The sequence below is a fragment of the Martes martes genome, assembly GCF_963455335.1.
Source record: "Martes martes genome assembly, chromosome: 6".
NCBI lineage: Eukaryota > Metazoa > Chordata > Mammalia > Carnivora > Mustelidae > Martes > Martes martes.
In genome coordinates, this window is record NC_137893.1 from 90,382,885 (window position 1) to 90,407,202 (window position 24,318).

General features: G+C 40.3%; 1 protein-coding gene and 1 pseudogene across 2 annotated transcripts in view; one reads left to right on the forward strand and one right to left on the reverse strand.

The window, feature by feature from the left end:
• Positions 1-1,607: 1,607 nt before the first annotated feature.
• CDC5L (cell division cycle 5 like) overlaps positions 1,608-24,318 on the forward strand; it is a 49,489-nt gene continuing 26,778 nt past the window's right edge. The window contains exons 1-8 of the mRNA XM_080806297.1: positions 1,608-1,977; positions 4,282-4,385; positions 6,186-6,347; positions 7,152-7,279; positions 9,033-9,132; positions 16,366-16,584; positions 18,629-18,773; positions 20,666-20,854. Coding sequence (XP_080662423.1) covers positions 1,933-1,977; positions 4,282-4,385; positions 6,186-6,347; positions 7,152-7,279; positions 9,033-9,132; positions 16,366-16,584; positions 18,629-18,773; positions 20,666-20,854 — 1,092 coding nt within the window. The 5' untranslated portion in view covers positions 1,608-1,932. The remainder of the gene's footprint in view (positions 1,978-4,281; positions 4,386-6,185; positions 6,348-7,151; positions 7,280-9,032; positions 9,133-16,365; positions 16,585-18,628; positions 18,774-20,665; positions 20,855-24,318) is intronic.
• Positions 14,531-14,951, reverse strand: LOC308345109 (small ribosomal subunit protein uS8-like; annotated as a pseudogene). The gene has a single exon. The product of its transcript is annotated as a small ribosomal subunit protein uS8-like (transcript).

Genomic DNA, 24,318 nt, shown 5'->3' on the forward strand with positions numbered 1-24,318 from the left:
CTCTCTCTGCCTGCCTCTCTGCCTACTTGTGATCTCTGTCAAATAAATAAATAAAATCTTAAAAAAAAAAAAAAAGAACAGGGATGCACCTAAGACCGAGGAACATACTGGATTCAGGGACTCTGGCATAGTCAGGACCTACCTCTGTTGTTTTATGCCATCCTCTCTGCTTCTCTCAATGAATCGGGAACTTGCTTTCTTCCCTTCTTAGTCTACATCATACAGAAAAGTGGTGACAGACAACTCCTGGTGTCACATGTTAGAGATTCATTGGCCAGCAGAGAGACTGGCCTCTTCTAGGTTCCAGGGTTAAAATTCCTGGGGAGGAGACTTAATTGGTTCAGCTTTGATCAGATCAATCAAATGGCCAGTGTTGTATGTGTGTGCGCGCGTTGTGTGTGTGTGTGTGTGTGTGTGTGTATGTGTGTGAGAGAGAGAGAGAGAGAGAGAGAGAAATATATACATATAGAGAGAGAGAGAGAAAGAGAAAGAGTGAGACACTGTAACCACAGTAACTGAGTGGATGATGGGAGCCGGGGTGGGTAGGAGATAATGGTCACACATCCTACAGAGGAGCATTGCGAACAGAGGTCCAGAGACAGAAAATGTCTTGTCACTGGTCACACAGACAGTTGATAGCAGAGATAAGAGTGGACTGAGATCTTACATGGACAAGTCTATGTGTCCTTCACAAGCAACACTGCTTTCAACAAAGCAGTCATTTTATTGGTACAACTTCCCATTTCAAGGCAAAAAAATTTAACAAATATGTAATTAGAAGATTATGTAGCTTTTCCAGAAGAGGCAAATGAAGAAATACAAAGAGAAAACCATTATATAAATACTCAGATGTTTCTTAGTCCACTAAATATTTTCATACTTTCCAGGGTTGGCACCAAGGGGATGTTTTGAAATGGCATGGGACACTGAGTGAGTCCTTGAGAGGTAGAATGGCAGTTTGACAATCTCTACTTCATTGGGCTTTAGGTATGTTTCAATTAATTTGCCACCCAAATTTATGAGTTAGGCTTTAACTCCACTTTTCAGATGAGGATACTGAGATTCAGCAAGGTTGTTACCCAAGTTGATGGGAGAGCTAAGATTTGACTCCAACCTGAGTTTGTCTAATACGAGTACCTGTCAATGATAATTCTTTAATATCAATCCGCATAGACTGAATAGCGATGTATGACAAACACTGACGAGGTATTTTTGCAGGTTTCTGGGACAATCACCGATCATCCGGTGTTGTCCTTCTTGTAACAACAGCTGCCACTTTCGGGCGCAGTTATTAGGTATCAGATACTGGGATAGGTTTATGATCCCATTTAATCCTGGGGACAACACTATGAGGTTGCTATACTATTACCTCTATTTTACAGATTTAAAAAAATTAGGCTTAAATAAGCTTTTTCCTTTTCCTGAGTTTTTGCGAACAAATCCCTATTAGTTAAATGCCTAATAAAATGCTACATTAATAAATTAACAAAGCTCTTAGAGGAACAGCGCCAATTCCGCACGCGTGACGTTCCCTCTCTTCGCCACTAGGTGACGTCACGATCAATTCCACCATAACCTTTCCTATTGAATACTGCAGGCGATATCTCGCGAGAGCCGTGGTTTCCTCCAACCCGTTTTGGGCATGCGCGCGGCGCAAGGCGCTTTACCTAGAGGTGTTTGATGGTTTTCTGCCAGTCTTCCTAGAACTGAGCTTTAACAACGAGGCGCTTATTCCTTTCAGCAAACGGGTTCTCGCGAGACTTGCTACTCTGCTTCCCCCACCCCCCACCCCAGCCTTGCGCCTGCGCAGATCTCTTCAAACCAGAAGGTCGCGCTTGGAGGAAGTGGCAGCTTTAGGTCCCGTGGCCGTAGCGCCGTTACTACTTTGGTGAAGCTCCTCTCGGCCACTTGCCGAGACACCCCGCAGCCAAGATGCCTCGAATTATGATCAAGGGGGGCGTGTGGAGGAATACCGAGGTAAGTCCCCTTTTCCCGCCGTCCGCTGCCCTCCGCCCCCTTTGGCAGCTTTTGCGCACGCGCGCGGAGGTCGGGGAGGCGAGGAGGATGCCCTGTGGGGTCTGCACGGCGGGCGGGGCACCGCAGGGCGGACCCTGGGGTCTTAATGTGGTGTCCCGCCCTACGTTATCTGAGCACCCCAAGGACAGGGACTGTGATTTAATCACTTGACGATGTGCGAGGCACATGTTAGGCCCTTAGTGAATATTTGTTGGATTGAGGACGCGCCCCCTCCTTGGAGGAACTCGCAGTGTAGGGGGGCGGGGCAGAACATCGGTAAGAGTTGGTAATCTGTTACACCCCCTTCCCTCAGCCCGGCCTGGGTGCCTCTCCGGTAACTCAAATGTAGAGAAGTGCTATGGCCACAACTTTGTTTCTTCGTTGACTTCCTTCCAGAGGGGAAGCAGCTGGAGTGCCAAGTTCAGAGCCCGTATATGCGCGCAACCTTCTTGTTATCTGTTATCAAGGCATAGCTTGTCTGTCGTCACCACAGATCCAAGGCCTGTCTCTTCCTGTCACTCCGCCTCAGCCAGGATAGAAGCCAGATAGGACAAACTGCCTATGGTAGTCTCTCTGCTTCCAGAAATGCAGTGGATGATGCCAATGGCTGGCTGAAGGGCAGCGGTGAAGGAGTAAAATACAAATAAGATTTTGGTGCAGTTTGTGTTCAGAGTGCACTGAATTTGTCAGTTTCTTGAGCACATTGTATCTTTTTCGCAGTGCCTTTTTACTTCTTGTACCTTTTTGGAATGTCCTCCTACTGCTTGACATCTTCCTGACCATCTTTCAAAACAGAAACTCTTGGAATTTTTGCTCAATCACTCTGTAAAAATAATTTACACCCCCAGTGGTCCCATGGCACCTCTTGCTTTACCCTTTTGCAAGCATCACATTCTCCTGTGTGATGCTGATAAATTTCTTAACCTCTCAGAGCCTCAGTTTTCTAATGGGAATCATCATCTTCTTCTTCTTTTGAGGATTAAATGAGTCAACATGTAGAACAGTCTGGCACAGAGGAGTCTTTCAGTAAGTGCTAGTTGATAACTGCTTTTTCCCAGCAGACAGCACTGCAAGAGGACCAGGTCTTGGAATCCTTAGAACCCAGAGCTGTAACCAACATGAAATAGGTTGTTTGGCAAATGTTTGCATAATGAATCTAGTAGGGTGGATAACTGCTATATGTACTTAGTTGAAGATGTGTTTTAAGTCTAGCAGTATTACAACAAAGTTACAAATAAAATCTGTGACAACCTTGTCTCACAACTTGCACAGAGAGAACTAGGCTGTTTAAATTTGAGAAGAGATGACTTCTGGGGGAGAGACAGATGTATAAAATCAAGTAACAGTGGGATTCCGGTGTAGTGGCCAAAGCCCTGCAGTCTTTTTAAATCTCTGATGGTAGGGGGGGTGCTCTGCGGGCGTGGAATGGGGTGGAATGGCTCATGTATTAGGTATGTATCTCAATTTCAGTGTGGAAGAAAGTCTAAAAGTAAAATGCCCCAAGTGCATTCATCTATTGCTGTGTTATCCTTGGGATCTATGGCTTACCCTTGGACTCCCCTGGAATTCGTGAATTCCGTATCAGGTCGGTCCCTTGGTGAAACAGTAACTAGAGCCTGGAGAATGAACTGATTGGTGTAAGAGGGAAGAAATACTTAATTCCTAGGTTAGACCTGAAATGTGGATTTTTGAGTCGAAGCAGGGGCTGTGGGACTAGGGAGAAAGTGATATTTGTAAACTGGAGTGGAGAATGGATTCACTAGAGTCTTGACTAGCTTCTTGAGGCCTGGATGAGGCCCATTTCATTCTCTTGCTAAGTATGCAAGACCTGGTACCAGGTAGGTGTTCAGGGAATGTTTTTTGAATGAATGAATAGATGATTGAGCTGTATCCTTCTGAGAGGATGACAGCCAAACATTGGAGAGTACTTTTTGTTAATCACTGCCAAGTAGGTTTTCTCAGATTGGGCCGAACTCCCAGTTTATTGGGGTGGGGAAGGGTTTGTGTATGAGGAAGTATAGCTGTCCTGCTGAGGGATTTTTTTTTCTTAATTTTTTGCATTTTGCCAGTTCTGGTTTGTTGTTTATTATTATAGTAAACGCAGTTTTTGTACTTTTCCTCCCCCCTACCTAGTGTGTGTGTGTGTATGTGTTTATGACTTTCTCTTTCTTCCTAGGAATCCTGTCAGAGTTCATTTAAATTTTGTCTTTTATCACTTGGAATTTTGTGATCGAATATATTGTTTTTCTTTGACAATTTTTTTAGGATGAAATTCTGAAAGCAGCGGTAATGAAATATGGAAAAAACCAGTGGTCTAGGATTGCCTCACTGTTGCATAGAAAATCAGCAAAGCAGTGCAAAGCCAGATGGTATGTACCACTTAATGAGTGGAAAGCAGAAAGCGACCTTAATTATGATGAGGAAAATGTCAGTTCTTTGAACCTTGCCAAAGAAAGCAGGCAGTGTGATAGAACAGAAAGTACGGAGTGGGAGATGGGAATTTAGATTTAAGCCTTAGCTGTCACTTGCTTCCTGTGTGATCTTAGGCAAGCCATTTTTCTGTCCCCTCTCTCCTGTCCCTGTTTTCTCCCAATTGGGGTAATAATACTTGGTCTTATCTGATGGAGATACGAGGTTCAAATAAGTTAATGTGCTTGAAAGTGTTTTGTGAAGCATAAAATAAATTTACTTTTAGTACAGATGGACCCCAGTTTCTAAGTGGATTGCGTTCCAAAAGTTTTTAAGTTGATGTAGAACTTACTTTGCCAAAGAAGTTAATGATAAATAATTGTTAATTTTTTAGGCTAGCTCACAGTTGAGTTTCCTTATTAATACAGTTGAAATACTGTTTGTTAAAAGATTTTATTTATTTATTTATTTCAGAGAGAGAGAGAGTGCGCGCGCGCGCGCACGCGCTCATCCTCCAAGCATGAGGAGGGGTAGGGGCAAGACTCCCTGCTGAGCAGGGAGCCCAGTTCGAGGTTTGATCCCAGGACTCTGGGATCTAGGGTCCTGAGCTGAAGGCAAACGCTCAACCGATTGAGCTACTCAGGCGCCCTTATAACAGTTGAAATATTGTATATTTGTTACCTCAGAATATAACTTAACCCAGCATTGTACTTGTGGTGTCCCCTCTTAAATCACTGGGTGGTGGGCACATTAAACTCTTGGCATGAGTCATCTGGCCCCAGCCTTGACCCATGTGGTACTAGGATCATATTTTGGATTGTGCAAGAGTGATTTAATTTCCTAGGGACCTGGGTGGGAGAAAGGATCGAACATAGAGATTGGATCCCAAAGAGGAAGATGGTCCTCAGCCTGAAGAAGTTTTGATTTCTGCTTCTGTTAGTGGAGCTAAGCTCCTGACCTAATATTTAGTAAGGTTTGTATCCTGTTTGCCAGCTAAGTAGACTGGATGGAAAAGGTGGTTTGGGTGGTGTGGTAGGGAAGATAGAGGATGGCATAATAGTTGTACTAAAATTTAAAAACTCCACATAAAGCATATGATGTTGGAAAGCATTTAGTGACTGTAAGTCAGATACTCGAAGTAAGCCAAGGTGTTGTGGAAACTGAATCAAAGTATGAGACAGTGTTTTGAAAACTAGAAACAGTAAAAACGTGAGGTGTTATTGTCTAATTTCAGAATCTTTAATAAAAGTGTAAAACGAATGAAAATAATTGATGAGAAAGAAGGCGTATGATCGTGTTTCAGTTGGGTTACCTTTTCAAGCATTACTATTCTTGCATAATTTTTTTTTAAAAGATTTTATTTATTTGACAGAGAGAGACACATCGAGAGAGGGAATACAAGCAAGGGGAGTGGGGGAGGGAGAAGCAGGCTTCCTGCTGAGCAGGGAGCCTGATGCGGGTCTTGATTCCAGGACCCTGGGATCATGATCTGACCTGAAGGCAGATACTTAATAACTGAGCCATCCAGGTGCCTCCTAATCTTGCATAATTAAAGTATAGTAGAATTTGGTGACTTAGAGAATTTTGAATGGGGTCAAGTTAACCAAATAATGAACATTCTGTTGTGAACAAAGAACAGCTTTCATAATTGAAGACTGGGAGCTTGTGCTTTCCGGACACTAGAGGTTAGTATATCTAATATGTAAATAGGATATTCACATTAGGTGACCAGTTAATGTGTAACATGGTATCTTTAATAGGTACGAGTGGCTGGATCCAAGCATTAAGAAAACAGAATGGTCCAGAGAAGAAGAAGAAAAACTCTTACACTTGGCTAAGTTGATGCCAACTCAGTGGAGGACCATTGCACCAATCATTGGAAGAACAGCTGCTCAGTGCTTGGAACATTACGAGTTTCTTTTGTAAGTCAATTTCCAAAAACAGTATTAAAATGATGTGTATCTCTTGAATGAGTCTGAATAAACTTTTAGCATGTTCTGTCTTTAAACATTTAGTTGCATATCTGTCTGAGTAAAGCCAAAGGAGCTAAAGCTATTGAATTACATACTCTTGAGTCTCATATGACTGATTAAAATTATATACTTGTTATATGTGTGTGTGTGTATTTATTTATTTTTGTTTTATTTTTTTGTTTTAAAAGAGAGAAATCATAAGGAGGCAGAGAGGCAGGTAGAGGGAGGGGAAAGCAGGATCCCTGCTGAGCAGAGAGTCTGATGTGGGGCTCGATCCCAGGACCCTGAGATCATGACCTGAGCCGAAGGCAGAGGCTTAACCCACTTAGCCACACAGGAACCCCACTTGTTAGATATTTTTTAAAAGAATAATTTAAACATGTTAGACAAATATATATATTTATTCTAGAAAGTTGGGGATGAAGTAGTAAAAAAGCAAATAATCACCCATAGTCACATTGCTGAGAGTTAACCAGGACATCTTGGTTCTTAAAAATTTCTTTATTTGTATGGCTTTCCTGCATTTGTGATTAAGGAGCTGCCTGGATTGTATTTCATAGTGAGTAGAAACACTCATTGAAATTAGAGTTTTAATACTATCTCTTTCAGGTGAAGCAATAGTAGAATCACTTTATTTTGTGAATGCCCATCTGTTGGGTTTTTGAAAGAAAAGAATGCCAGTGCTAGGAAACCCAGTATTTCTAAGACTGTATGGTGTGATAGTGTGACTAACTTCTCTGCGCCTTTTTCTAGGGATAAAGCTGCACAGAGAGATAATGAAGAGGAAACAACAGATGATCCACGAAAACTTAAACCTGGAGAAATAGATCCAAATCCAGAAACAAAACCAGCAAGGCCTGATCCGATTGATATGGATGAGGGTGAGTGTATGCTCCTGAGGAATTTATTTCTTTCGGTAACCATAGATTCCTCCAGTCCCTTTTTAACTCTTTGAGTTTCTTTCTAAGTTCCTCTGACTTTTTAGAACTGCAGTTCTGTCTGCAGTATTTATTCTCTTTCTAAATGTGTCCAGTCTTCTGTGACAGAGTAATTGCTCTTTCTGGACAGTATGTCTTTAGCTTTTGATTTTTCAATTCATGTAATGAAGCAGTGTAATACTACTAGACAGATTTTCTAAAGGCTAGTGGTAAGCCCTTGAGGACTCTGTTTTCTCATTCCCATTCCATGAAGAGAGGCGGGACAAGAAGACAGGATTTGGGGTTCCAATCCTGTTAACTACTTTTGACTTCAGGCAGGTAATTTAATTTTCGTGAAAAGGCAGCTCTGCAGTACTGAGAGGCCAACTCATGATCCCTTCTTGAGACATCGGATCAAGAATCAGAGGAACTGGATTTTAGACTCAACATCTGCCACTTACTAGCTATTTGACCTTAGTCAAGCTGTATAATCTTTGTGAGATTTGATCTCTTTCCTGCCAGATAGAGAATAATAGTTATCTTACCCCACAGGGTTGTCATGAAGCATTCAGTGAGTATTTGTTGAGATTTTAAAATTTAAAAGTTTAAAGGTAGTGGTTTCCACCTACATCTTTGTCATTTGGTGAACTTTTAAAAAAACAGGTACGAGGGCCTCCCCAGAAGACCTGAGTCAGTAAGCTGGAGTGTGGAGGGGTAATTCTGGAATCCGAGTTTTTTTAAAAGTTCCCTTGTGAGTCCACTGGACAGCCTTCTTTAGGAATTGCTCTAAGGCATCAGTAATGAGATCTGTTTTACTGTGGAAGCCATGGAAATGTTTTGGAAGAGAAATAAAGGGAAAAAAGGTGTATCTAATGGAGATTATCAATTTCTTTATAATTAAATAGTATTTTTTTTAAATGATTTTATTTATTTATTTATTTGACAGACAGAGATCACAAGTAGGCAGAGAGGCAGGCAGAGAGAGAGGAGGAAGCAGGCTCCCTGCTGAGCAGAGAGCCAGATGCGGGGCTTGATCCCAGGACCCTGGGATCATGACCTGAGCTGAAGGCAGAAGCTTTAACCCACTGAGCCACCCAGGCGCCCCTAAATAGTAGTTGTTTACAATAGTTTTTCATGACTGGTGCTGTGCCAGTTGGCTGGTGATAATGAAGGATATAATTATATGATAAATATGCTTTACCTGTTATATTTTACTTCTCAACATTCCTGTGAAACAGGGATTGTTATTCTCTTTTATAAAGAATTGTTATTTTATTATTATTATTTTTAAAGATTTTATTTATTTATTTGACAGAGAGTAGGCAGAGAGGCAGGCAGAGAGAGAGGAAGGGAAGCAGGCTCCCTGCTCCGCAGAGAGCCCGATGTGGGGCTCCATCCCAGGACCCTGGGATCATGACCTGAGTGGAAGGCCGAGGCTTTAACCCACTGGGCCACCCAGGTGCCCCTTGTTATTCTTTTTTAATAGTTGATAAACATGCCCAGGGAGGGTAAATAAATTATCCAGGGTCACATAGCTAGCAGGTGGTGGGCCTAGTTTTTAACTTCGGTTTTTCTGACTTCAAAACCCAAGCTATTTCCATTGCCCTATGCTATACAGTGATTACATTTGTGGTTTTTCTTTTAAGCAGTACAGTGTGTCTCTCACATACCTTGCTTTTGTTGGAGAACTTAGTTTTTCTTCTCTTTATTTTTGAAGATGAACTTGAGATGCTTTCTGAAGCTAGAGCCCGCCTGGCAAATACTCAGGGAAAGAAAGCCAAGAGGAAAGCAAGAGAGAAACAGTTGGAAGAAGCAAGGTATGGTTGTTTCCGTCTATAGTTGAACAATTAGTCTGTGTACTTTTAGGCCCAGTAAAACTGTGATTTATCAACTCCATTGGGTAAGTAATAATTAGAATTGTCCAGTTCCAGTTTTGGTAATATACTTTAGTTCTTTATATTTTGGAAAAGTTTTTTGAAGTTAATTTTTTTAGTAATCTCTACACCCAGCATGGGGCTTGAACCCATAATCCCAAGATCAAGAGTTGTATGCTCCTCCAGCTGAGCCAGCCAGGCACCCCTATCTTTTGGAAAAGTCTTATTTCCCCCTTAACTTTTGCAGAGTAGATACAGAGAAAAATGTAAAAAGTAAAAGTAAAACTAAAAAGATGTTGTAAGAAGTAAAAGATGTTGGCAGAGATAATGCCCAGATAGTCACTTGATATGTTAATTTGTTCTGTTACCATAGGAGAGCTTCATTTGTTATAGTCATCTTGGAGTCAGATGGCTAGAGGATACACAAGGCTATGTGACTTTTTGCATGACTGCCACTTAATCTTCTTGATTAGTATTGTGCAGGCACTGGCTGTGAAATAGGAAACCTGGCTGAATGTAGAAGGAGTTAATGAGCCTTAAACCAAATTTCAGGCTCTCATAGAAATTTTCATTTAAAAAGTGAGTGGAATTAAGTATTGCCGTCTGTTCAAGGTTTTCTCCACTTTCCCCTTCCTTTTTCCTTTTGGTTAGATCTATGATTGACATAATTTCTAATGGCCCAGAAACCAAGATGAAGTGGATAAAGGGAAAATCTTAATTGTAAAAAAGGCTTACTAGCTTTTGGAATTCAGGCATTGGCATAACCTCAGCCTACACAGCTGCCTTTTTTGGTCTCCATACTGGGAAGTGCTTCCTGACTTGATGACTAGCAATGGTGTTGATGGTTTCCCTGGTAATGACTTTGGGGTACCAGATCCTGTGATGGAGGATTCTTTCATGCGTGAGGATGCTTGTTGGCATAGCTGGCCAGTCACTAGACCAAAATAGTTACGTAAGGGGGTATGACTGGCCTCGAACAGTAAACAAAGAGGAGATGCTCAGTTTTCTGCCCAGTTTTAGTCATGTTTCTCTTTTATACACTATTGAAGGTAAAGTAATGTGAGTAGGGTTGAAAAAAATTCACGTTTTCATTTTTGTCCATTGGTGTTTGGAGACCGAATATTTTGAGCCTTTTAACCATGTAGATCGGGCCAAGGATACTTCTCTCTGAGTGTAACTGGTAACGCTTGCTTTAAATACTGTTTTGCAGATTGAAAAAAAAATTTTTTTTTTAAATATTTTATTTATTTATTTGACAGAGAGAGAGATCACAAGTAGGCAGAGAGGCAGACAGAGAGAGGGGGAAGCAGGCTCCCTGCTGAGCAGAGAGCCCGATGTGGGGCTCCATCCCAGGACCCTGGAATCATGACCTGAGCTGAAGGCAGAGGCTTTAACCCACTGAGCCACCCAGGCGCCCTGCAGATTGAAATTTATTTTGTACTGTCTCGTAGATTTTTTTGTAGAATTTATACATCTTAATAACCTGTGTTGTACATGTATCTTAAAATAGATTAGATTGATTTGTATGCAAAATACATTGCAGGCCTATTTCCTTTAGTGCTAAATTACAGATCTGTTTTAAAGCTTTTTATTGATTATGAAAGTAATACACTTTTTCTCCCGAGTTGTACTATTTTCTCTTTGGGGAGTGGTTGATATGGTGCTGGATAGCTTGGTTTTATTCACTTAGCATTATATTGTAAAGGTTTTCTGATGTCATTTGGAGTCTTTATTTCCTGTATTTAAAGAATAAAATTACTTTGTAAATGTATCTTTGCAATCCTTCTTTCAATGCAGAGCTACATTTACATGTACATACACACACAGTAACATTTATCTAAAATCGGGTCATATTATATATGCTGTTTTGTTGAGAAGTTAGTTGTTAATCTTATTGGAGTTCCATTTTAAGCCATGAAATCATCTTTCTCTTGCTGCTTTCAAGATTTACTCCTTATCTTTGGCTTTTAGCATTTTTAGCATGATGTTTCTGTTTGCTCTCCTTTGTGCTTGTCTGAGTTGGAGTTTGCTGATCGTTCTGGATGTATAGGTTCAGTAAATTTGGGGAATTTTCAGCCCTTATGTTTTTGCATATTTTATTCTTCGTTTTCTCTCTCTTTTTTGGTATTCCTGTTGTGTATATGTTGGTGCACTTAATGATGCTCCATATTTCTGTGAGGCTCTGTTCCTGTTCCTGTTTTTTTTTTTTTTTTAAGATTTTATTTATTTATTTGACAGAGAAAGATGACAAGTAGGCAGAGAGGCAGGCAGAGAGAGAGAGAGGGAAGCAGGCTCCCTGCTGAGCAGAGAGCCCGATGCGGGACTCGATCCTAGGACCCTGAGATCATGACCTGAGCCAAAGGCAGAGGCTTAAACCACTGAGCCACCCAGGTGCCCCTCTGTTCCTGTTTCTTTTTCTGTTTTTTTTTTTTTTTTTTTCCGGATTGTATAATCTTTGCCCATCTCTCCGTAAGTTCATTAATTCTTCGTTGGTTCACACCTACTGTTGCCCCTCTCGTGAAGTTTTCCTTTTAGCTTTATACTTTTCAACTCCACACTTTGTATTTGGTTCTTTTAAGTAATTCTCTTTACTGATTTTCTCTTTGATGGAACATTTTCATCTTTCCTTCCTTTGGTTTTTTTAAATCACAGTTTCCTTTTGTTTTTTGAACCTAAATGGGTCTGTTGATGTCTGTCTGCTAAATCTGATATTTGGTTGTTCGCACTGGCAGTTTCTGTTACCAGTTTTTTTTCTGGTGTGTGGGTCATTCTTTCCTGTTTCTTTGCAGGTCCCAAATTTTTTTTGTTGGGGACTGGACACTTGGTATATTGTAGCAATTTTGGGTACTGTGTTCTCCCCACCCCTAACTTACTGTTATTTGCTTGTTTATTTAGCGAAGTGTCTTTCCTTCCTTCCCCTCAGAAATGTAAAGCCTCTAATGTTGCTCCTTATGGGGAGTATGGTCTTGAGCATGCCCACAGCCATCTGGGATGATACCTTTTTTTTTTTTTTTAAAGATTATTTATTTATTTATTTGACAGAAATCACAAGTAGGCAGAAAGGCAGGCAGAGAGAGAGAGAGAGGAGGAAGCAGGCTCCCCACCGAGCAGAGAGGCCAATGCGGGGCTTGATCCCAGGACCCTGGGATCATGATCTGAGCTGAAGGCAGAGGCTTTAACCCACTGAGCCACCCAGGTGCCCCAGGGATGATATGGTTTTGACCATACTTTCTTTGACATCTTTTTCCTTGGCTACACCCATCTTTTAAACTCTATTAATTGCCCACTGATTGCTGTATTGTTTTCAGCAATGTCGTGGGGCATAAATTTCCCCACAAACTGATCCAGTTAAATTTGGGCTCCTTTGAAGGGATAGTTTCAGAGGTCAGTGTTTGTATTTGTTCTGACCCCAGGAAGGCCCTTCCATTTTTCTCTTCCTTGGTTCTCTCTGGGAAACTAGTGGGCCTGTAGTTTAGCCTGTATCTTCAGTGAATCTACCAAACTCCCCAGTACCTCTCACATGTTCCACTGTTTTTGAGGGTGCGCTTAGGCATGAACATTTTCTCCATACTCTGACAAATGAAGTCAGTTTATTTTGGGGGAGATTTGGAGTTCTCTGTTCTACCCCTGGGCTCTGGTGTGTTTGTCTCTTAGTGACATTCCCACTGTAGGAGCTGGGTGCTTGGTGTGGGCAGCAGCTGCAGGTCTCCATGGCTTGCTTCTTCTACTGTGGAAGCCTCATCTCACAAGCTGGAGTAAGGACCACTTACTGGAGTACCAGTATTCTTAGGAGCATTGTGGCCTAAGATAGAGCCTCTGACTGGGCAGAAGAAGGAAGTCGTCCTGGTTCTGGGTAACTCTTGTTGGAATTTAGCCTCTGCAACAGGTTTTTGGAGGCAGGATAGGACTTGGTGATGTTCTGTCCCTGCTGGAATGAAAGCCTGCCTATTGGGAACTGGAGTAGGGAGAGAACCCTGTGTGTTTGGCTGCATCAGCGTGGAGTAGCATTTCTATCTCCCAGAGCTGAGAGGGGGTAAGGGAAGAGAAAGTGGGTCTTAATTCAGCTACCACAGACTCTCACTTTTTTAAACTGAATTTTACTAGATTGGTAGCCGGGGCGCAGGGGTGCAAGGGCACCCAGCTCCGGGGGTCTCAAACTGACCAGTTTCCGCCACTCGCTGTGACAAAATCCAAACGCAGAGACAACTGGTGATGGAACAAAAAAGGAAAGTATTTCAGTGAGGCCACCACCGGGGAGACCATGGACTAGCATCTCAGAGACTGTCTCCAAAGTACCAAAAATATTTCCAGGATTTTTGGAACAAAGGTCAGTGGGTACCTGCATGCTTGCAGGAAAGGGCAGGTCAGTCACTGTCTTAGAGTCAATCATGCAGCGTCTCGCTGGCTCGGGGTAGTCCTTATTGCTTGAGGGGGTAGTTTCTGTTCCTATCAGGGGTTGCTTTGCTTCCAGGGTCTTTTCCTGAGTTAAGAGATAAGTTGGAAAGAATAACTTAATCAATTAGAAAGTACAGACTGATAGCACCCTGGGGGTAGTTGAAATCCTCTTTTAGATTTTCTTGAATAAATGTTTCTTCATGTACTGTATCTCCTTAGGATCCTTTCCAGAGACTTAAATATTTTTCCTTTCAAAAGACTTTTAAACGTTTTTTTCTAATTTTTGTCAGTATATAGGAGCGGCTTCCAGCATGAGGCTCTGCATACTGATTTCTCCCATTAATAATTGTAGATAACTTTTCTCATCATTAAATCATTGAAATTATAGTATCATGGGAAAGTACAAAAAAGTAAAGATGAAATGAAATTCCAACTTTTATTTTATTTATTTATTTATTTTTAGAAGATTTTATTTATTTATTTGTCAGAGAGAGAGCACAAGCAGGCACAGTGGCCCGCAGAGGCAGAGAGAGAAGCAGGCTCCCTGCTGGTTAAGGAGCCCGATGTGGGACTCAATCCCAGGACCCCAGGATCATGACCTGAGCCGAAGGTGGCGGCTTAACTGACTGAGCCACCTAGGCGTCCCGAAATTCCAACTTTTAGTGATTATTACTGTTAATACTTTGGTGGACATGTTTTGTATCTTATGTGTGTATGTTCACTGATAGATATGCATGTAATATTTACACGTTGCTCTGTAATATGTGAACTTGGTAACATTTTTGACATACCAGTATGTCTTGAGCATCTTTCCGTGGCAGAGTAGATTTATAGGTTTTTTTAAAGGTTATGCAGATACCTGTATAATAACCTATCTTACAGCTATGCAGTAAATTCTTTTTTTTTTTTTTTTGGTTCATTGAGGCATTTTATTTGCATGTATGTATTACATCCCGAAAAAGAATCCCAGGATTTTCCCTCCTGTGTGTTTTCGTCTTGCTTCTTCATGGTCCATGATGCCAGCTGAGGTTGTCAGTACAATGAAACCAAACTGGCGGGACGGGAGCAGGTTTTTCTGCCATTTTTCTAGATCTTTAAGTTGTACCTCAAATCTGGGGCTGATCGCTCCACACTTGTTCAGTCTGCCTGTGAGGTTCACAACAGTCTTCCCTGCTCTGTAATCATCAGTGATTTCAAGTTCGTCAATGTAACCGTGCTTCATCATTGCAGTGAGAAACCGGACGATGACTTTGGAGCACGACCTAATAAGAATCTGGCATTTGCCTCTCTTTTCAGCATTGTTGATGCTCTTGAGAGTCTGCCAGGACATTCATGGGCACCATTATGGTGGCAAAGAAAGGTGGAGGAAAGAGCGCAGTAAATCCTCTTAACTAATTTCTTATTATTGGATGTTCAGATTGTGTCCAGTTATTAGCTAATAAACAGATAATTATTTCTTTAGGCTAAAGACTGAGGAGTGAAATTTTTAGGTTAAAAAAAAAGGTGAGAAACTTAGGGGTTTTAATGTGTATTTCCAAATTCTCTTTGGGGAAAGCTATACCAGTTTACTTTCCATTACCAGGGTGGGTGACTGTCCACTTTTTGCATACTTGCCATTAAAACAAAGAACTGAACACTTAATGAGATATGCAGAATTGGTACTTGATTTGATTTATGATTCTTAGCTATGTATACCTTTTATCATTTTGGCTATTTACATCTTTTTCCTTAGTGAACTATTTATTTCCTTCTGCTTTTTTTTCTCCTTAGGCTACATTAAAAAAAAAAAAAACCTGTGTAGATTCTTTATATCTAACGATTGTTTGTACATATATATACACACACATATATATATATTTAAAGATTTTATTTATTTATTTGACAGAGAGAGATGACAAGTAGGCAGAGAGGCAGGCAGAGAGAGAGAGAGAAAGAGGGAGCAGGCTCCCTGCTGAGCAGAGAGCCTGATGTGGGGCTCGATTCCAGGACACTGAGATCACGATCTGAGCTGAAGGCAGAGGCTTAACCCACCGAGCCACCCAGGCGCCCCAGCCATTGCCTATACTAATTGCAAATGTTTTTTCCTGTTATTTTCCTGTTAATTTTGTTCCATGATTAAAGAAAAAATAGAGCTGGGGCGCCTGGGTGGCTCAGTGGGTTAAAGCCTCTGCCTTCGGCTCAGGTCATGATCCCAAGGTCCCGGGATTGAGCCCCACATCGGGCTCTGTTCAGCGGGGAGCCTGCTTCCTCCTCTCTCTCTGCCTGCCTCTCTGCCTGTTTCTGATTTCTCTCTCTCTGTCAAATAAATAAATAAAATCTTTAAAAATAAAAGTGCTATAGAGATATAAAACTCGAAATTCAAAGCTGTTGGGGCAGCTGCCTGGCTCATTTGGTAGAATATGCAACTCGATCTCAGGGTTGTGAGTTTAAGCCCCACGTTGGGTGTAGATATTACTTAAAATCTAAAAAAAAAATAGAAAGGTGTTGATCTTTATCTTTGCCCTTTATTTAATTTATATCAGGTGAATGCATTCCTGTCCAGAGATCAGACACGCATATTTACTTGTAGTTCCTTCTGGTTTCTCTTTTTGCTTTCTTTTTGTTTGTGTGTGTAACCTTTAAATCAAAAGGGGAATTCCAGTCTTCAGTGTTTTGGTGAATGGTGTGAGATGAGGATTTAAATAAATATTTCTTCCCCAAATAACCAGATAGTTTTCTTAGGATGATTCATCCCTTCCCCATGGTATGTGATTTTCAAAGTAATCTTGTCTTTTTCTTTAGGCGTCTTGCAGCCCTCCAGAAGAGAAGAGAACTTCGAGCAGCTGGCATAGAAATTCAGAAGAAGAGAAAAAAGAAGAGAGGAGTTGATTATAATGCTGAAATTCCATTTGAAAAAAAGCCTGCTCTTGGTTTTTATGATACTTCTGAGGAAAACTACCAGGCTCTTGATGCAGATTTTAGAAAATTAAGACAACAGGATCTTGATGGGGAACTAAGATCGTAAGTTGCCTTTCTGATTTTGAAAATGAAAAAGTATAGTAGGAATTTTACAGAGGGCCATGCATTGTCCTTGTCAGAGCCAGATTTTTATGGTTCAGGACAATGTGGCCTACATAGTGTTTTTATTTATTTACCGTGTTCACCTTTCTGAGAAAACCAGTGACCCTTGCTGTCATGTTTTTGGCGCAGAAGGCTCTTTGGCTCTCTTGAAATGTCAGCATTTGGCTCTTAGTGTACTGTCTGCTCACTGAGTCACCATCTTAACGTTTATGTACATTTGTGAACGGGTTAGTTATTTTACTAATGGCCTGAGGAATCTGTCAAAGTCTAGTCTGGTTCTTTTTGTCTTTTCTAGTGAAAATTCTGACTTGTTTTTCTTAGAATTAAAAGAAGAAAGTTAGTGATGCATACCTAAATCTTTTTAACTAATGGGGATAAGTATATTTATAAATTGTCTAAGGGTGCAGAGGATTTTGCCCATTTTAAAAAAAAAACGTATTTTTTTATAAACATATAATGTATTTTTAGCCCCAGGGGTACAGGTCTGTGAATTGCCAGGTTTACACACTTCATGGCACTCACCATAGCACATACTCTCCCCAATGTCCATAACCCTACCACCCTCTCCCGACCCCCCGACCCCCCAGCAACCCTCAGCTTGTTTTGTGAGATTAAGAATTTCTTATGGTTTGTCTCCCTCCCGATCCCATCTTGTTTCATTTATTCTTTTCCTACCCCTCAGGATTTTGCCCATTTTTAGGGATTTTTAGGGTTTCTCCATTCTTGCATCTGAATATTATAGGGAGAAGCTTTTCTGATTGTCAGAGAGTTTTAGTTTTCTACTACCTCACTGACCTTCCATTTTTGTTGACATGAATTGGTACTAAATGACAGATATCAGGCACTGTAAAACAGGATTTTCTTGGATGTACTCCATTATATTTATTTCCCACATTAAGACGTTGTTTTAGGTATCCTGTGCAAATGAAGAGGTTGAAGTGGGAACAGATCATCTGGAACAGGCTACCATGCTGACTGGGAAGGGGCATTCTTAGAGCTTTCAAAGGTGGCCTCGAGCCTGGTGTTTGTATCCAATTGTCAGGGCTTAAATATCCTTTAAAAAATTTTTGTGAATTAGAATCATAATGAAAAAGAAAGAATCCTAACAAACAATTGAAGAACAGATCTTTATTTATTTATTTGTTTGACAGACAGGGGTCACAAGTAGGCAGAGAGTCACGCAGAGAGAGAGGGAGAAGCAGGCTCCCTGCTAAGCAGAGAGCCCAATGCGGGGCTTGATCCCAGGACCCTGGAATCATGACCTGAGCTGAAGGCAGAGGCTTTAATCCACTGAGCCACCAAGGCATCCCGAAGAACAGATCTTTAAAGATTTTGTTTATTTGAGAGAGAGAGTGAGAGCAGGAACCAAGGGAGAGGGACAAGCAGACTTCCTAGTGAGTGGAGCCCTCCACGGGGCTTGATCCTGTAACCCTGAGATCGTGACCTGAGCCGAAATCAAGAGTCAGATGCTCACTCACTGTACCACCCAGGTGCCCCAAAGAACAGTTTTAAAGAGAAATTTAAAAATTCAGTGTTTTAATCCCATCCTGTTCATATAATTAATTCCCATTTTGTATGCTTGTAACCTTTATTTTTGTATGCGCACACACGTACTTTTATAAGAGTATTATCATGATGTAAGAGTAGTTTTGTTTTTGTTTTGAAATTATACATAACATTTTGCTTATCATCATAGTCTTGTATAGGCTTAATGTTTGGTACCTAATTTACTTAGTACTATGTCTTATTTTCTTAATTGTGTTTCAATTGTAAGTCACATTCCTCTTGAGTACAGTGGGTAAGTGATGGTATAGGGCACAGCTTAATGTATTTGGATTTTGTCTTTTTATCTGTGACTTTCTTAGGAATGGGATTATTTGGTTCAATAATTTGTTCAATAAGTGTATGAGTATTTATATAGCTTTTGCTGTTACTGATTATATGTAACTTTATAAAATCTCTTACCTACTTTGATTCATGACAGTGAAAAAGAAGGAAGAGACAGAAAAAAAGACAAGCAACATTTGAAAAGGAAAAAAGAATCTGATTTACCATCAGCCATTCTTCAGACTAGTGGTGTTTCTGAATTTACTAAAAAGAGAAGCAAACTAGTACTTCCTGCCCCTCAGGTAATCTGTTAAAGCAGTTTTTCATTGGGTGAACTCATATCTTTATTATTTATTTAGTAAATGTATGAGGATTTATGTGCCAGGTTTTTCCTAGGTGTTGAGTGCCCTTAAGTGTAAGAGGTGAACCACATATATAAGTCATTGTGATATAGCATGATAAATAAGTAACAGTTTTTCTGTACAAATTGTTGTATCAGGCCTTAAACTGTTCTTGTGATGGTTTAGTAAGTAATTGTCTTAACAATTTGCAAAGAGGTTAGCGCTCCTGGCCTCTTATTGTAGCTCACTAGTGTAAAGGTGATATTTGGCTTTGTGGACTTTAGGCTGCTTTCTTTTTTTCTTTTTTAAAAGATTTTATTTATTTATTTGACAGAGACCACAAGTAGGCAGAGAGGCAGAGAGAGAGGGGGGAGCAGGCTCCCTGCCGAGCAGAGAGTCCAATGCGGGGCTCGATCCCAGGACCCTGAGATCATGACCTGAGCCGAAGGCAGAGGCTTAACCCACTGAGCCACCCAGGCGCCCCAGGCTGCTTTCTTTTTTAAAGATTTTATTTATTTGAGAGAGAAAGAAGGCATGTGCACGCATGAGCATGAGTTGGGGGAGGGGCAAAGTGGGAGGTAGAGGGGCAGGCGGACTCTACTGAGCACAGAGGCCAATATGGGGCTCTTTCTCACAACCCTGAGATCATGACCTGAACTGAAACCAAGAGTTGGAGGCTTAACCAATTGTGGCACTCAAGCACCTCCCCCGCCCCTTTTTTAAAGATAGGCTCCAGTACTGGGCTTGAACTCAACGGCACTTAGATGAAGAGCTGAGCTGAGATTAAGAGTCAGGTCCTTAACCATGTAGCCACCCAGGCATGCCTAGGGTGCTTTCTTTTAGGGAGTGTTTTATTGTGTCACACTTTTCTTTTTGGGACAACACTGAAAAAACACTGTGGAGAAGAGAGAAAGAAACATACCCTCATTCAGCTTATCCAGGCTCTTTTCCTTTGACTTAATTATAGTTGATCAAAACTATGGGAGTTTTGAATAAGCTCTTGTTTTATTTTGAGCTGTACAGCACCGTAGAATTGGGTGGTTTAATGGAGCAGAGGGATGGAGCTAAGGGGATGGAAGAGCTTTCTCCAGATGATGTGCTGGCTGCATCTACGTGAAATTTGTGGGTATAAACGTGACTGACGTAAGTTTCTCAGATGCTGCCATTCCAACTAGTGATACTTTTTAATCTAAGAGTTTGCCTATAACTTTTTTTCTTAGCTCTCCTTAGGATGTTTATTTTTGTAAAATTACTAAGATAACGCTTTTAGATTTTTCTCTGGGATCTTGTGTCTCTGGGGACTCTGATTTTTTTTTTTTAAGATTTTATTTATTTGACACACAGTGGGTTGGGGAGAGAGCAGGCACAAGCAGGGGAAGCGGCAGGCAGTGAGAGAGAAGCAGGCTCCCTGCTGAGCAAGGACCCTGATGTGGGGCTCGATCCCAGGACCCAGGCACCCGCTTTACTGACTGAGCCACCCAGGTGTCCCAGACTCTTTTATTTTAATTGGCTTTCATTCTGCCCCTCCCTCTGATAGTTTTATACAAACATGAATCTTTTACATTCTTGGTTTATTAGTATGTTAGTTGTTTTGAAAGAATTTCGTTATGGAAATATAAAACTTTGCAGCTTGATAGTATATCGTATATGGAATTTTCTCCTGTATTATATAGGGAAGATTTTTAAAAACTTTATCATAGAAATTTTCAAATCGACAATTAGTGAAGAAGGTAGTACCCCTGTGTACTCATCACATAGCTTCAGCAGTTAATCTTTTTGGAACGTGGGAGTTTTAAGCTGTGTTATTCTCTGGCTAAAATATTGCTGCATGGGTGATAACTGTGTCTTTTTAGATTTCAGATGCAGAACTCCAGGAGGTTGTGAAAGTAGGCCAAGCAAGTGAAATTGCACGTCAGACTGCTGAGGAATCTGGCATAACGAACTCTGCCTCCAGTACTCTGTTGTCCGAGTACAATGTCACCAACAACAGCATTGCTCTTAGAACACCTCGCACACCAGCTTCCCAGGATAGAATTCTGCAGGTAAGCTGTCATATAGTAGCGTGAGCCTCTCACCTTGTAGTCCTTGAAAATGTCAGAAGGAGAACGGTATGTGATTTGGTTTGTTTCTTTTAGGGTAAACAGTTTGAAACTGAGTCCTGAATGCATAGATTCTAGAGATTTTATTAGGGAAGCAAAATTAGCAGATTAATTTGGTGGTTTCATTTCCACATTTATTAATTCATAGGGTTGTTTTTTTTTCCCCCCAAGCCAGCTCTTCCTCCTTCATTAATCTTTAGTATCTGTTAATAAGGCACAGCATTTTAAAATTTCACATTGCCTAGCAATCCTAGAAAGCTGGTCTATGTAGTTTTTTTTTTTTTAATTTAAATTTTAGTTAATAGTCGGTATTGGTCTCAGGAGTTGTAATAGTGATTTTTATTTATTTACTTATATTTATTTATTTATTTTAGAAAAAGATTTATTTATTTGATAGACAGAGATCACAAGTAGGCAGAGAGGCAGGCAGAGAGGAGGAAGCAGGCTCCCCGCTGAGCAGAGAGCCCGATGTGGGGCTTGATCCCAGGACCCTGAGATCATGACCTGAGCTGAAGGCAGAGGCCTTAACCCACTGAGCCACCCAGGCACCCATGTAATAGTGATTTTTTTTAAACTTCCTTGGATTTCTGTACTTATCTTGGGACAGGCTGCCATCAGTACCTTCCCTCTCTCTCCTAAACACATAAGGTGTACAGCTCTGTGTGTTCTTAGGGGGTTTATATGTCAGAGAATAGATAAACCTAACAAAACACTTGATTACCCTTACATCTCATTTGCTCTTCTCTGATAGCCAGAAAGAGAATTATTTATTTATTTATTTATTTATTTATTCGTTCATTTATTCATTTTTTAGATAGGGAATGCACGCAAGTGGGGTATGTGGAGGGGCAGAGGGAGAGAGAGAGAGAGAGAATCCTGAGCCTGATGCAGGACTTGACCCCACGACCCTGAGATCATGACCTGGGCTGAAATCAAGAGTCGGATGCCTAACTGACTGTGCCATCCAGGTGCCCCCAGAAATACAATTTTAAGGTCTTGATTTGGCGTCAGATAATTCCTATAAACTTACAAAGAGGAACGGTTGTGTTCCTCGTTGCTTGCTCTCCACCTTATTACTAGGACACTTACAACTTACTGACTTATTTTTAGTTCTAGCCATATTTCCACTTGGGAATTTGAACATTTGGCTCTCACCTCCTCTTCCTCTACCATGCATATGCACTCTTTTTCCATGCCTTCATATTCCATTATGGTTATTTTTTTTCTATGATTTTATTTATTCATTTGACAGAGATCACAAGCAGGCAGAGAGGCAGCAGAGAGAGAGGAAGGGAAGCAGGCTTCCCGCTGAGCAGAGAGCCCGACGCGGGGCTCAATCCCAGGACCCTGAGATCATGACCCGAGCTGAAGGCAGAGGCTTTAACCCACTGAGCCACCCAGGCGCCCCTCCATTATGGTTATATCATAATTTTGGTTAGCTCTGTATCATGGTTTACTTTATGACTATGTAAACCAAGTTCGTTACTGAACCTATGAAGTGCCTAATAATTACTATACTGCTAATAATTATTATACATTATTAGCTTTTCTTTGAGTTAATGCTTATTCAGATGCTGAGTTTTTTGATTATTTATCAGGAATTCAACTCTAGACTTGACATTATCTCTGTAAATTTCCTATAATCTGATCAAATTTAGATATTCTTAGCTTTTTGAAAAAGTCTTTCCCAGAATTTCTGAATGTTCTATTCTGTACTGATTATTCTTTAGATCTTGTTAACAGCTCATTCTCTTGATTTCCTGGCACCCTAGAAAGTCCCTTGGATCACCTCTTCCCTGGCTCCTGTGCCTTTGGTTTTCTTGGTTTATGCCCTTGTTAGTGAAGCATTTCCTTTAGTAACTTTCTGAGGATGGGTTCATGGCAGATGGAATTTTTATGACCTTACATACCTTTAAATTATGTTCTGTCCTCTTAACTGATTGATAGTATAACTGGGTGTAGAATTCCAGATTAAAATCTTTTTTCTTTCTTACCCCTTTTTAAGTAAGCTCTATACCCAGTGTAGGGCTTGAACTCATGACCTGGAGATCAAGAGCTACGTGCTCTACTGATTGAGTCAACCAGGCACTCCCAGATTGAAGTGGTTTTTATTTACAGTTTTGAAGGCAGTGCTCCCGCATCATCTGGGCTTTTATCATAGCTTTTGAGATAACCTGTGTCATTTAGGTTGTTAATAGCAAAACCCCTTTTTCTCTTCCTCTGGAAGCTTGTATGATGATCTCTTTTTCACATGCATATTTCTTGTTGTGGGTCTGTTTTCAGTCACTGTGCTAGGTACTTGGTGGATCTTTTCATTCATGGCCTTTGATTCTGGGACATTATTTTGAAAATTTTTGTTTCCTCCTTTCTTTGGTATTTTCCTTTTTATGAACCTTAAATTTTCTTATTCTTCTCTGGTTTTCTGTTTTAATGGACCTTTTGATTTATTGTTAGGAGAGTTTCTGAATTTTATCTTTGTTCAGGTTTTGAATTTTTATTATCACATTTTAGTTTCTTTTTTTTTTTCTTTCACATTTTAGTTTCTAAGAGCTCTTTATTTAATGAATATTTTGTTTTCTTACTTTGAGGCTATTAATGATGATTTTGTTTTTGTTAGTTTTCTTTTCCTTGAATAGTATTTAAGTTTCTTTGGTCTTCTGTTTTTCATATTGGATGTTTTCTCAAATATCTTTTAATCTTTAGCTCTCTGCCTATATCTAAGGGTTAAGGGCAGGACAATTAAAAGTAGACTAGAAGCTCCTTGGGTATGGGTAAGGCCTCCTTGATTCCAGGCTTAACTGGCTAGGGGAGTTTCATTGGCAAAATCTGTTCTTTTTTTTTTAAGATTTATTGATTTGTTTTGGAGAGAGAGCTCACACGCACAGGGGGAGGAGCAAAGGAAGAGGGAGGGAATCTCAAGCAGATTTTCTGCTGAGTGTGGAACCTGATCTGGGGCTTAGTCTCATGACCCTGAGATCATGACCTGAGCCGAAATCAAGAGTTGGATGCCCAACCAACTGAGCCACCCAGGTACCCATCATTGGCAAATTCTTGATGTCAGTATTTCTACATCTTTTCTTTTGGGTTAGAATTCCTGAGAAGAGCAGAAGAAGAGGAAGGGCAGAGAAAAAAAAGAAAAAAAACAAAGAAAAAAAAAAAAAAAAAAAAAAAAAAAAAAAAAAAAAAAAAAAAAAAAAAAAAAAAAAAAAAAAAAAAAAAAAAAAAAAAAAAAAAAAAAAAAAAAAAAAAAAAAAAAGAAAAAAAAAAAAAAAAAAAAAAAAAAAAAAAAAAAAAAAAAAAAAGCAGACACAAAAAGACAAAAAAAAAAAAAACAAAAAAAAAAAAAAAAAAAAAAAAAAAAAAAAAAAAAAAAAAAAAAAAAAAAAAAGAAAGGCTGAAAAAAAGAA